The 15,223-nt window shown below is 38.5% G+C and overlaps 1 protein-coding gene across 1 annotated transcript in view; it reads right to left on the reverse strand.

Annotated features, from left to right (window-relative positions):
- Positions 1–307: 307 nt before the first annotated feature.
- Positions 308–15,223, reverse strand: part of NPHS1 (NPHS1 adhesion molecule, nephrin) — a 170,463-nt gene continuing 155,547 nt past the window's right edge. The window contains exons 26-30 of the mRNA XM_078774870.1: positions 6,636–6,660; positions 2,503–2,602; positions 2,211–2,292; positions 1,200–1,339; positions 308–998 (exon numbers count right to left, since the gene is read on the reverse strand). Of these exons, the coding sequence (XP_078630996.1) occupies positions 855–998; positions 1,200–1,339; positions 2,211–2,292; positions 2,503–2,602; positions 6,636–6,660 (491 nt within the window). The 3' untranslated portion in view covers positions 308–854. The remainder of the gene's footprint in view (positions 999–1,199; positions 1,340–2,210; positions 2,293–2,502; positions 2,603–6,635; positions 6,661–15,223) is intronic.

Raw genomic sequence — 15,223 nt, forward strand, 5'->3', positions numbered from 1 at the left:
GGGGAACCCCTTCTCGCTGCCGACGTGACGTATTCGCGCACGCGCACTGGTGAAGCGCGAGATTCGGCCCAAGGTTCTTATTATTATTATTATTATTTTTGTATACAAGATCGAGGCTCGAACCATGATCGAGGCTCGAAATTCCATGCCCGAACCTCAGCGCAATCCAAGAGGATTCACTTGTTTTGTAATGAGAATGCCATGGAAGGACCTATTAAGCTGCTCTATACACCTCAACATGGCGTTCGTTTAAAACATGGGAATTATTCTGGATTCTTTGTACTAAATTAGCCGAATAAACTCAGGGGGTCATGACGATCATTTTAATGCATCACTTTCCACATCAGGAAGCGACAATATAATTCCCCAGAAAACATGCCTCACACACAAGCACACACCTCATCCATTTATAGCAGGCGGAATCCCATCCACATTTTGTGGAGTCAGACTGTCCCACACTGAATAATTTTACGTAATTAACAATTACTGAATCAAATTGAGATTTATGATTCATCAGTAAGGAAAGAAAACAATACAGCTACAAAGGGTGGTATCTGCATATCTGTTCGTGTTGATGTAAAACTATGAGGAAATCTTTTGAAATTATAAAAGCAAAAAGCAGCAATATTTTTATACAACTTCCCAGCTCACAGCTTCTGCAGTGAATTGTGATAAAGAGAAGTTCCTTCAGTTACAAAACAAGCTTGGCAAAGAGGAATTAAAGTTTTCAAAAAGGCTTGAAAGTTACTTTGACTTCCAGGAAGAGATTTGGCACGTGGGTATGGAACTAGCATATAGAGCTGAGGCTATTGGATATAGGCCTATGTTGAACAATATTGAATGTTAGTATGGGGTTACACGTAGTTATTAAATAGTTTTAAACCAGGAGGCCTTGCGGTTGACTGGATTTTTCCGCCATAAGAGATGGAAGTGGCCGATTTATCATTTGATACATCTGAACTTCCTTCTTCCAAGATATCCTCCATTGGCAGCATGTCCTGGAACCAAAGACGTCACATTCCGCATTAATAATAATCATTAATGTTACTTGTTATTTACTTTTGCATGCACCTTGCATTAGCTACAGCACCCCACAACCAATCGTACGTTTCCTGGGTGGCAAAGCTCCGGCAGAAGGAATTTAAGAGATCTTAAGTGGAATAATCTTAACTTTTGCTGCTGGGTGGTGTAAATCTCACCCACAATCGTCCTCCATGTTGGTTGGTGGTCTGCCAAACTCCATCCGGTGGTGGCCACCGCTCACCCATGTCGAAGTATCCACTGCTCTCCGTACTTTCATACTGATGACCATCTGGCCAGCTTTGTGAGCTGCCTGTGTCTGTAACGAGTGATAGTTCGTGATCGTCACAATGAGTGAACTTATCGTTTTAGGTGCAACAGAAATTGCTTATTTAACCTTCCGCTTGTCAAACTTCTAACTGTGCAATGTGGCCGCAAAAACGTGTATGCGGAGGACATCACGCATGTTTGTGGACCTTGCAACAATTTGGGAAAGGCAGTCATGGGATTGAAAGAGGAGTTATAAAATAGATGCGCAATGTTAATGAACTATTCACTTACCGCAGTTACTTTCTGAATGTTCTTCCTGTGCGGTGACCATAAAATAGATGCGCATAAAATAGACCATAAAAATAGATACGCATAAAATACCATGAAATAGATGCCATAAAATAGATGCGCAATGTTAATGAACTATTCACTTACCGTAGTTACTTTCTGAAAGTTCTTCCTGTGCGGTGACCATAAAATAGATGCGCATAAAATAGATGCCATATAATAGACCATAAAATAGATGCGAATAAAATAGATGCGCATAAAATACCATGAAATAGATGCCATAAAATAGATGCGCATAAAATAGATGTGCATAAAATAGATGCGCAATGTTAATGAACTATTCACTTACCGTAGTTACTTTCTGAAAGTTCTTCCTGTGCGGTGACCATAAAATAGATGCGCATAAAATAGATGCCATATAATAGACCATAAAATAGATGCGAATAAAATAGATGCACATAAAATAGACCATAAAATAGATGCACATAAAATAGATGCGCATAAAATAGATGTGCATAAAATAGATGCGCATAAAATACCATAAAATAGATGCGCATAAAATACCATAAAATAGATGCCATAAAATAGATCTCATAAAATAGATGCGCAATGTTAATGAACTATTCACTTACCGTAGTTACTTTCTGAAAGTTCTTCCTGTGCGGTGACCATATAGTTCAAGTTACTGTAGATGTCGGTAGTAGTCGAGGTTTCCTGCAAGCATTGGCAAGTCACTCAGTTATGGAGATGTCATCCAATCATCTAATGCATTTTCCCCCCTTACTATTCTCCAAAACCTATCGGATATCCTGATAATACATTTAGGTCCATAGAAATCCATCAGGTATCGCTATACTCATGGTAAATTGACCGCATTTACCAAACCTCTGCTCTTCTACATTTCGACTCACAGACTTCACTCACCGGCTGACAAGACTCAAAGCTGTGATCCGACCGAGTGTCTGAAGTTCCTGTGAGGTCACGAAGGTGACTTGATGAACTTTCCAACGTGAAGGGCCATATCCTACAATAAATAACAAAGTGTGCAACATTCAACTCAATGTGAACTACTTTACTAGGCCGGATCTGGATTCAGACCTGAACCTAAATCTAATCTACTTTTTCTTGTCACCTAACAAACTCATCCACCAAGTTTAGTCATAACTGGTCCATAACTTTTTTTCATGTAATGTTATTTATCACTTTTCGCCGGATCTCTCAATGGTGAAGAATCACTTAAAAATTAAATAATTCTCATATCCGAATCCACATTCAGATCTTAACCAAAGTTGAATCGATTCTTCCTTGTTACACATCCAACATGTCCACCAAGTTTCGGCCAAATCCGTCTTCAACTTTTTGAGATATCCTGCTATGTATCGTTTTTGGCCCGATCTCCCAATGGTGGAGAATCACTTAAGAAATTGTAGTAGCCGGATCCGAATCCGGATCTTCACCAAAATCGAATCGTTTTGTCCTTGTAAAATACTCTCTGCTTTTTGAGATATCTTGTTCACAGACAAACAAACAAACAGACAGGGGTGAAAACATAACCTCCATCCACCTTTGGTGGTGAAGGTAAAACTGCAAAAGGAATGTAGAGATGTTATTGCAAAAAGTATGAAAACAAGGTAGGGATGATTACAAGAAATAGTCATGTGAAACCATTCCGACATCTTTCTTTGACTTTTGGTTGTCCCGAGAAATATAGAATTTAACATCTCTCATCTTTTTAAAGAATTTGACATCTCATATTTTTAAATAATTTGACATCTCATATTTTTAAAGAATATAACATCTCTCATCTTTTTAAAGAATTTAACATCTCTCATATTTTTAAATAATTTAACATCTCATATTTTAAAAGAATACATCTCTCATCTTTTTAAATAATTTAACATCTCATATTTTTAAAGAATATAATATCTCTCATCTTTAAATAATTTAACATCTCTCATATTTTTAAATAATTTAACATCTCTCATATTTTTAAAGAATATAACATCTCATATTTTTTAATAATTTGACATCTCATATTTTAAAAGAATATAACATCTCATCTTTTTAAAGCATTTAACATCTCTCATATTTTTAAATAATTTAACATCTCTCATCTTTTAAAATAACTTAACATCCCTCATCTTTTTAAAGAATATAACATCTCTCATCTTTTAAAATAACTTAACATCCCTCATCTTTTTAAAGAATATAACATCTCTCATCTTTTAAAATAATTTAACATCTCTCATATTTTTAAATAATTTAACATCTCTCATATTTTGAAATAATTTAACATCTCTCGTATTTTTAAATAATTTAACATCTCATCTTTAAAAATAATTTAACATCTCTCATATTTTGAAATAATTTAACATCTCTCATATTTTTAAAGAATATAACATCTCTCATCTTTTAAAATAATTTAACATCTCTCATCTTTTTAAAGAATATAACATCTCTCATCTTTTAAAATAATTTAACATCTCTCATCTTTTTAAAGAATATAACATCTCTCATCTTTTAAAATAATTTAACATCTCATATTTTTTAATAATTTGACATCTCATATTTTAAAAGAATATAACATCTCTCATCTTTTTAAAGCATTTAACATCTCTCATATTTTTAAATAATTTAACATCACTCATATTTTTAAAGAATATAACATCTCATCTTTTTAAATAATTTAACATCTCTCATATTTTTTAAGAATATAACATCTCATCTTTTTAAATAATTTAACATCTCTCATATTTTTAAATAATTTAACATCTCTCATATTTTTAAATAATTTGACATCTCTCATCTTTTTAAAGAATATAACATCACTCATCTTTTTAAAGAATATAACATCTCTCATCTTTTTAAATAATTTAACATCTCTCATCTTTTTAAATAATTTAACATCTCTCATATTTTTAAATAATTTAACATCTCTCATATTTTGAAATAATTTAACATCTCTCGTATTTTTAAATAATTTAACATCTCATCTTTAAAAATAATTTAACATCTCTCATATTTTGAAATAATTTAACATCTCTCATATTTTTAAAGAATATAACATCTCTCATCGTTTAAAATAATCTAACATCTCTCATCTTTTTAAAGAATATAACATCTCTCATCTTTTAAAATAATTTACCATCTCTCATCTTTTTAAAGAATGTAACATCTCTCATCTTTTTAAAGCATTTAACATCTCTCATATTTTTAAATAATTTAACATCACTCATATTTTTAAAGAATATAACATCTCATCTTTTTAAATAATTTAACATCTCTCATATTTTTTAAGAATATAACATCTCTCATCTTTTTAAATAATTTAACATCTCTCATATTTTTAAATAATTTAACATCTCATATTTTTAAATAATTTGACATCTCTCATCTTTTTAAAGAATATAACATCACTCATCTTTTTAAAGAATATAACATCTCTCATCTTTTTAAATAATTTAACATCTCTCATCTTTTAAAATAATTTAACATCTCATCTTTTTAAATAAAATTTAACATCTCTCATCTTTTTAAATAATTTAACATCTCTCATCTTTTTAAATAATTTAACATCTCTCATCTTTTTAAATAATTTAACATCTCATCTTTTTAAAGAATATAACATCTCATCTTTTGAAAGAATATAACATCTCTCATTTTTTTAAAGAAAATAACATCTCATCTTTTTAACGAATTTAACATCTCATCTTTTAAAATAATTTAACATCTCTCATCGCTTTTAATAATTTAACATCTCATGTTTTTAAAGAATTTAACATCTCTCATCTTTTAAAATAATTTAACATCAGTCATCTTTTTAAATAATTTAACATCTCTCATCTTTAAAAATAATTTAACATCTCTCATCTTTTTAAATAATTCAACATCTCTCATATTTCTAAAGAATATAACATCTCATCTTTTAAAATAATTTAACATCTCTCATCTTTTTAAAGAATATAACATCTCTCATCTTTTAAAATAATTTAACATCTCTCATATTTTAAAATAATTTAACATCTCTCATATTTTTAAAGAATATAACATCTCTCATCTTTTTAAATAATTTAACATCTCATCTTTTTAAAGAATATAACATCTCTCATCTTTTAAAATAATTTAACATCTCATATTTTTAAATAATTTGACATCTCATATTTTTAAAGAATATAACATCTCTCATCTTTTTAAAGAATTTAACATCTCTCATATTTTTAAATAATTTAACATCACTCATATTTTTAAAGAATATAACATCTCATCTTTTTAAAGAATATAACATCTCATCTTTTTAAAGAAAATAACATCTCATCTTTTTAACGAATTTAACATGTCATCTTTTAAAATAATTTAACATCTCTCATCTTTTAAAATAATTTAACATCTCTCATCTTTTTAAATAATTTAACATCTCTCATCTTTTTAAATAATTTAACATCTCTCATCTTTTTAAATAATTTAACATCTCTCATCTTTTTAAATAATTTAACATCTCATCTTTTTAAAGAATATAACATCTCATCTTTTTAAAGAATATAACATCTCATCTTTTTAAAGAAAATAACATCTCATCTTTTTAACGAATTTAACATCTCATCTTTTAAAATAATTTAACATCACTCATCTTTTTAAACAATTTAACATCTCTCATCTTTTTAAATAACTTAACATCTCATCTTTTTAAATAATTTAACATCACTCATCTTTTTAAATAATTTAACATCTCTCATCTTTTTAAATAATTTAACATCTCTCATCTTTTTAAATAATTTAACATCTCGTCTTTTTAAAGAATATAACATCTCATCTTTTTAAAGAATATAACATCTCATCTTTTTAAAGAAAATAACATCTCATCTTTTTAACGAATTTAACATCTCATCTTTTAAAATAATTTAACATCACTCATCTTTTTAAACAATTTAACAGCTCAGTTGAAATAATTCCAAGAACCTCTCTTTCATCATCATCATCAAATTTAATTTTAGGATAGTTTTCATGATGTCATTCTTTTTATTGTTACTATTATCCATAACAATCTTCATTGTCCATACCTTCTTGTGAACTGCATACTTGAAACTGCAATGAAAGGAAAACCTTTAAACATTTGAACACAAAGGAGCATTCAAACAATAATAGTTGATCACAAATTCTAAACAATTTTTAGGTTTTTGTTTTGAGGATGAAGTGGAATATTCTCAGGGGTCTCTATCATAGCGTCTTCACTCCAACAGATATTTTAAGGAATGGTAATGAGCTCCTCGGACAGCTTCCAGTTGTAGTTCATGTGCTGTGACATTTACCCCCGCACGTAGTGCAAAGCGCGGGGAAGTAATTGGTTCACTCTGTCTGTGTGTCTGTCTGTCTTTCACTCTGTCTGGGTGTCAGCCAGTCTTTCCCACAGTTTCACTTTGTCATTTCACAATGATGCGCGCTACATACAAAAGAAGAAGAGGAAAATCTGTCTGTGTCCGTCTGGTGGTCGAGGAATCTCAATTGAATTTCATGTTTTCAACACTGTCGAGCACGAATCGGCTTGTTTGCACGAATAAAAACCTGCAGTTCAGCAGAACTTTGACTCTGAATTGGAAAATATTGCACAGCGGTTGGCATCTCATCCCACACAACGTGGTAAAGCAATTCCTACATTCTGTCTTTCTGTCAAACAAAATACAAAATCATTCCAAACAGGAAACTTACTGTTTTAGGGACGTTGTAAAGGATACAAACAACAGGCACCAATAAATTAATGTAACGTGTTAAATAAGGTGGTGTAAAAGACGGTGTTTCCCAAATGTTTCAACAGCAGTAAACGTCACATTCGATGCTTCCTTTTATTCCTAAAGCCTTTAACCCTAACTGAACTGTGTGATTCTAAAGCTTTCCCTGACTTAGGCCATCCCCCTTACCCTCCCCCCCCCCCCCCCCCAATAATATCTCGGCTATTCATGGTCTGATTAACTTGAAACTCTGATGAAAAAATTGCGAAAAATGTCGAGGGGGGGCCTCCGACCCCCTTCCCTCCCCCCTCCAGTGCAGTTAGGGTAAAAAAAAACCTTCATTTCAATTGAATCATATATTTGAACACTGTACAACACAAATATCCTTGTTTGCACTTCCAAAAACCTTCAGTTTGGCAGCACTTTGGCAAAATTGTACACCGTCTCGACCAATCAAACTTTGCAGTCGCGCCCGTTGGACGAGGGAATATCGAGTTTCACACAAAATGGCGACGCCCAGCGATGTAACGCCCGAGCTCATTTCAGCAAAAAATCTGTCTGTTCAGTGCATCTTTTCCTCTAAAATCATTCCAAAATCGTCAGTTTCTCTTACAATAGTTGGCAGAAGGCTTGTGATGGCACAAATTCATGGATAAACCTCGACGGTGATGAAAAACGCATCTCAACGGAGCATCGTCAGCTCCGCTTGACCCATGGGCTTCGTCTTCAGATTTCCTGCCACAGGCGAATTCAAAATGATGACATTATCGTTCACTTTTTCTTTTGCTACAATTCCATGATTTTTGTGTCGACCTACAGGCCAAACCCTTGATCAAAGGAACTTGAAACTTTGGCCACTTATCGTCGGCCACTTGAGTTGATGTACATCCTAAGGCTGACGTCATATGTCACGGAACGTGGTGGCCATATTGGATTTCATGAAAAACCATGGGTGGGGGTGGGACTTGGGAGAGGTATAAAACACATGGACCATTCTAGGACTTCCAGGAAATAAGTTGGTATTTCAAAAAAGTGTATCTGGGGTGAATTAACGGGGGTAGAAAAGATCAAGGTTTTGGATGGGGGAGGATAAGAGATGGTGGTGAACAGCTGTTTTAAACACCTGGAGGGAGGAGTGGGATTGAAGAGAATGTGGGAGTTTGTTCCAGAGGCGGAAGAAAAGAGGAATGAAGGAGTGAAGGTGAGCAAAAAGTCTTGATTTTGACAGTTTAACCATCAGAGGGTTGCTGGCAGATGTTGATCTGTTGAGTAATCATTATCTACCTTTCTGGGATGTGCTTCCACTACTTATCAGGTATTGGGATGTTGGAGTTTTTTTCGAAACATGCCGTTGAATTATCCTGCAAACATTGTTATGCCTTTGTGTGTACAGTTGTTCTGACTTTGGTGTTTTGCATCCTGAAAGAGGATGACTGCTGTATCATCTTTGCAGAACCTGCACTTGTCTGTTTGTCATCATTGTATTTTAATCTGTCGCTGTAGTCCTTGGTCTTGCGGAGTTATTAGAACTCGGTGTCCATCCCTGTTCATCCGCTCTTTTCTCCACCAATCCCATGATCCTTTATCAACTTTTGGTCTGTGAAGGTCTTTCAAGAAATTCTGCTCTTTTTTGTTGTAATCATTTGTATTTGTGTGTGGTGGTGTTACCATTACACAACGGAGAAAGAATAAACTTTGAAGTAAAAATTTTTTTTTTTAAAGTCACCACAAACACCCTGCCCCACAAACACCACAAACCCCCCCAAAACCCACGAAAGTACATCGATACTCCTTACAATTGTCATCGTGAGTTTTAGAAAATGATATTTTAGAATGCGATGACTTCCAGTTTTGTGAAGTTTGAGTTTAAAGTTTGTGAAGGAGTTCAAAACAATGTTATCATTCATCTTGATAAAGTCTTAATGGCTATTAATTGTCGCCTTCGACCATACCACCCTGAATACGCCCGATCTCGGAAGCGAAGCAGGTTCGGGCCCGGTTCGTACCTGGATGGGAGACCGCCTGGGACCACCACCTGTTGAAGGCTTTTTCTTCTCCAGAAGGGGGAGTCTTGTGTTTATTTTCCTTCATCGACCAATGGGGATTAATGTTCTTATTTTCTCGTCAAAACACCTTCCCTCTCGTGTTTTTGAATGTTTAAGTCGTTTTTCTCGCCGAGCTCCGCATCTTCACCGTGTTGTTATTCCCACAGCCCTCACGCCACATTCGCCACGACGACATCCGGGCGCACGGACAAACAACCAGAGGTTGGCAATCACAGCGCAGCCTTGATAGGCCTCAAGGCCTTTGCTTGCATTAAAGTTCCTTGTGAGGGAAATCGAGTTTATTCGTCTCCTCGCTCGAATGGTGATGACGGACAAGGTTTCTTACATGTCCACCCAGAGTCGGCGTCAGAATAAATCGAATCGGGGGGCATTAGGGTAACCGCGGGGGGGCACAAACTACTGTTCGAGAACTCAATCTATGATGTAAATGCTTGATAATAAGAGTTTGCAATGCTGGCTGAAGTGTTTGCAATGCTGGCTGAAGTGTTTGCAATGCTGGTTAAAGTGTTTGCAATGCTGACTAAAGTGTTTGCAATGCTGGCCAAAGTGTTTGCAATGCTGGCCAAAGTGTTTGCAATGCTGGCCAAAGTGTTTGCAATGCGAGGTAAAGTGTTTGCAATGCTGTCTAAAGTGTTTGCAATGCTGGCTAAAGTGTTTGCAATGCTGGCCAAAGTGTTTGCAATGCTGGCCAAAGTGTTTGCAATGCTGGTTAAAGTGTTTGCAATGTGAGCTAAAGTGTTTGCAATGCTGTCTAAAGTGTTTGCAATGCTGGCTAAAGTGTTTGCAATGCTGGCCAAAGTGTTTGCAATGCGAGGTAAAGTGTTTGCAATGCTGTCTAAAGTGTTTGCAATGCTGGCTAAAGTGTTTGCAATGCTGGCCAAAGTGTTTGCAATGCTGGCTAAAGTGTTTGCAATGCTGGCTGAAGTGTTTGCAATACTGGCCAAAGTGTTTGCAATGCTGGCTAAAGTCTTGGCAATGCTGGCTAAAGTGTTTGCAATGCTGGCCAAAGTGTTTGCAATGCTGGCCAAAGTGTTTGCAATGCTGGCTAAAGTGTTTGCAATGCTGGCCAAAGTGTTTGCAATGCTGGCTAAAGTGTTTGCAATGCTGGCTAAAGTCTTTGCAATGCTGGCTAAAGTGTTTGCAATGCTGGCCAAAGTGTTTGCAATACTGGCCAAAGTGTTTGCAATGCTGGCTAAAGTCTTGGCAATGCTGGCTAAAGTGTTTGCAATGCTGGCCAAAGTGTTTGCAATGCTGGCTGAAGTGTTTGCAATGCTGGCGAACGTTTTTGCAATGCTGGCTAAAGTGTTTGCAATGCTGTCCAAAGTGTTTGCAATGCTGGCTAAAGTGTTTGCAATGCTGGCTAAAGTGTTTGCAATGCTGGCCAATGTGTTTGCAATGCTGCCCAAAGTGTTTGCAATGCTGGCGAAGGTGTTTGCAATGCTGGCTAAAGTGATTGCAATGCTGGCGAAAGTGTTTGCAATGCTGGCCAAAGTGTTTCCAATGCTGGCCAAAGTGTTCGCAATGCTGGCTAAAGTGTTTGCAATGCTGGCTAGGGTGTTTGCAATGCTGGCTAAAGTGTTTGCAATGCGTTTCCAATGCTGGCCAAAGTGTTCGCAATGCTGGCTGAAGTGTTTGCAATGCTGGCTAAGGTGTTTCCAATGCTGGCCAAAGTGTTTGCAATGCTGGCCAAAGTGTTTGCAATGCTGGCTAAAGTGTTTGCAATGCTGGTTGGCAAAGGCAAATGTTGGCAATGCGAAACACCTTCGCCTTGCAAACAGGTTTGCATTGCAAACACATTAGCCAGCATTGCAAACACTTTGGCCAGCATTGCAAACACTTTAGCCAGCATTGCAAACACTTTAGCCATCATTGCAAACACTTTAGCCAGCATTGCAAACACTTTGGCCAGCATTTCAAACACTTTAGCCAGCATTGCAAAAACATTGGCCAGCATTTCAAACACTTCAGCCAGCATTGCAAACACTTTAGCCAGCATTGCAAACACTTTGGCCAGCATTTCAAACACTTTAGCCAGCATTGCAAACTCTATAGCCAGCATTGCAAACACTTTGGCCAGCATTGCAAGCACTTTAGCCAGCATTGGAAACACTTTGGCCAGCATTGCAAACACTTTGGCCAGCATTGCAAACACTTTAGCCAGCAGTGCAAACACTTTGGCCAACATTGCAAACACTTTGGCCAGCATTGCAAACACTTTCTCCAGCATTGCAAACACTTTGGCCAGCATTTCAAACACTTTATCCAGCATTGCAAACACTTTAGCCAGCATTGCATAGACTTTGGCCAGCATTGCAAACACTTTAGCTAGCATTGCAAACACTTTGGCCAGCATTGCAAACACTTTAACCAGCATTGCAAACACTGTCGCCAGCATTGCAAACACTTTAGCTAGCATTGCAAACACTTTGGCAGCATTGCAAACACTTCAGCCAGCATTACAAACACTTTAGCCAGCATTGCAAACACTTCAGCCAGCATTGCAAACACTTCAGCCAGCATTGCAAACACTTTGGCCAGCATTGGAAACACCCTAGCCAGCATTGCAAACACTTCAGCCAGCATTGCGAACACTTTGGCCAGCATTGCAAACACTTTGGGCAGCATTGCAAACACATTGGCCAGCATTGCAAACACTTTGGCCAGCATTGCAAACACTTTGGCCAGCATTGCAAACACTTTGGCCAGCATTGCAAACACTTTGGCCAGCATTGCAAACACTTTGGCCAGCATTGCAAACACTTTGGCCAGCATTTCAAACACTTTGGCCAGCATTGCAAACACTTTGGCCAGCATTTCAAACACTTTGGCCAGCATTGCAAATACTTTAGCCAGCATTGCAAACACTTTAGCCAGCATTGCAAACACTTTAGCCAGCATTGCAAACACTTTAGTCAGCATTGCACACACTTTAGCCAGCATTGCAAACACTTTAGCCAGCATTGCAAACACTTTAGCCAGCATTGCAAACACTTTAGCCAGCATTGCAAACACTTTAGCCAGCATTGCAAACACTTTAACCAGCAATGCTAAACACTTTAGTTTGGGACACAAGAACCAGCATTGCAAACACTTTCGCGAGCATTGCAAACACTTTAACCAGCATTGCAAACACTTTTGCGAGCATTGCAAACACTTTAACCAGCATTGCAAACACTTTGGCGAGCATTGCAAACACTTTAGCAGGCATTGCAAACACTTTGGCCAGCATTGCAAAAAGATCAAGGTTTTGGATGGGAGAAGATAAGAGATGGTGGTGAAAGCTGTTTTAAAGACCTGGAGGGAGGAGTGGGATTGAAGAGAGTGAGGGAGTTTGTTCCAGAGGCGGGAGAAAAGAGGAATGAAGGAGTGAAGGTGAGCAGAGTGTCTTGATTTTGGCAGTTTAACCATAAGATGGTTGCAGGCAGATCTTGTGCGACCTGTAGGAATATTTGGGGGACAGAGCCCAGAGAGAGCTGGAGGAGCAAGGCCGGAGAGGAGTCGGTAGAAGACAGAAAGCCCACCAACCTGCCTGCGGTGAGAAAGTGAAAGGCCCTCGGAGGTAGCTTCATCGCGGGAGATTCCAATGATTCTGAACGCTTTGGTTTCAACAGCGTGAAGACGAGCTAGGTGTGAGGCAGGAGCACCAGCCCAGAGGGGAGAACAGTATTCCATTGAGCTGCGGATGAAAGCCTCATATGTGGTGAGGAGCTCAGGTGTGCCTAGGAAGGACTTCCCACGACGGAGGATGCCCAGTCGGCGACTGGCTTTGGAGGCCAGATTTGAAATGTGGTTTTCCCAGGAAAGATCATGGCAGATAGTGAGACCCAAAAGCTTGAGTTACAGAACTTCTTGGAGAGGATTATTCAGAAAGTGGATGGGAGGGTTGTCCAGTCGGACTTTTCGGAGAGACATCGTAAGAGTGTGAGATTTGTCAGGATTGAAAGACATGTTCCACTTGTTTGCCCAGTCTGTGATTTTGTCCAGGTCTGCAGATAGCGAGGAGGCTGCAGACTGCCGATCTGAGGGTTGAAGAATGGAGCGACAGAGAGTAGAGTCATCAGCAAAGAGATAGAGAGGATTTTCAAGAGAGTCAGAGAGGTCATTGATGAAGACCAGAAAAAGCACAGGGCCCAGAACACTGCCTTGGGGAACTCCAGCCTGAACAGGAAGAGGAGATGAGAGAAACCCATTCAGGGCCACACGTTGACTACGACTAGAGAGGAAGTCCGCCAGCCATGCGTGTAGATTTCCATGGATACCAAAAGAGGAGAGTTTGGTGAGCAGAGCGGGGTGCCAGACCGTATCGAAGGCACGTGATATGTCAAGGGAGACAGCTCTAATTTCCTGTTTGGCATTGAGGACCTCCATCCATTGTTGAGAAAGCAGAAGTAGCATGTCCAGAGTCGAGTGACCAGGTCTGAAACCAAATTGATGATCAGAGATCAAGCCATTGGAGAAGAGGAAAGATTTCATATCTGAAGCAATGATGGATTCCATGACTTTGCTGATAATTGGGAGAAGGCTGATTGGTCTGTAGTTGCTGAGATCTGTTTTTGCGCCTTTTTTGTGCAAAGCGGTGATGTTGGCAGATTTCCAAGCAGATGGCAGATGACCTTGAGCAAAAGAGAGGGTGAAGAGAACAGAGAGAGGGAGTGAAAGAGCGGAAGAACAGGATTTTAGGACTCGTGGGCTGATGCCGTCAGGTCCAGTTGCAGAATCAGAGTCGAGGGTTGACAGAAACTTTTCCACCTTGTCAGGAGGAAAGGACGGTGTCCAGGAGCAGCTGGGTACGACTGGGTACGGTGGGTACAGAGAGGGATGGGTTTGGGACACAAGATTTAGAAGCAAACACAGAGTTGAGGCATTCAGCTTTTTCACGTGCGGAGTCAGCTGTGAAGCCATTTGAGGTGAGGGAGGGGATGGAGGGGGAACAAACACCAGAAACAGATTTGACCAGACGCCACCAGGATTTGGAAGAGGGAGACAGATAGGAGAGTTCGGTCTTGAGAATGGAGAGATATTGTTTCCTGGCTCTCCTGAGGGTGGACACACACTTGTTTCGGGCTTTGTGAAAGGAAATGAGATTTCCTTCCGTTGGATTAGCTTTCCAGGAGACGAAGGCAAGTTGTTTCTGGGCAACAGCCTCACCACAAGAATCCGTGTACCATGGACGGGAGGAAGGGTATGACAACTGAAGACGAGATGGGATAAATTTGTGCATGAGAGAGAGCAATTTACTTTGGAAGAATTCCCAGGATGAGTTGATGTCAGAGGCGGTAGAGATGGGAGACCAGTCCAGATGATTGATGGCTGCTTGAAGACCGTGCCAGTTGGCCTGAGTGAAACGCCAGACTCGTCGACACTGAGGAGGCTCCCTGAGAATGGTCAGAGAGATGTCCACTTTAACAAGCACATGATCAGATGAGCCGATTGGAGGAGAAGAAGAGCAGCAGACATTTTCAGGGAAGTTAGTCATAACCAAGTCCAGAAGAGAAGATGCTCCGTTGACTGAGATCCGGGTCGGGAAATTGACAGATTGTGTCAATCCCAGTGAGTCGCAGAAGTCCTTTGCTGAGGAGCCATGGCTGGTGAGAGAGGTACCCACACCCAGCCAACTGGAATGGTGACAATTGAAACCACCACATATGAGGAAGAGAAAGTTTGGATGAGTAGATAGAAGTTGGTCCATATTATCAGACAGCGAGATGTAGATGGAGTCATCGCTGTTTGGTGGATGGTACAACACACATACGAACAAGAGGTGGGAGAGAAGGGGAAGCCGTAGCCAGAGGTATTCCTGGGGGTGAGGTGGAGAGAGGGCAGTGCAGGGCGAGTGAGAAAGAGAGTTTTTGATAA

The sequence above is a fragment of the Myxine glutinosa genome, chromosome 3, assembly GCF_964187855.1.
Source record: "Myxine glutinosa chromosome 3, kmMyxGlut1.1, whole genome shotgun sequence".
Taxonomy (NCBI): Eukaryota; Metazoa; Chordata; class Myxini; order Myxiniformes; family Myxinidae; genus Myxine; species Myxine glutinosa.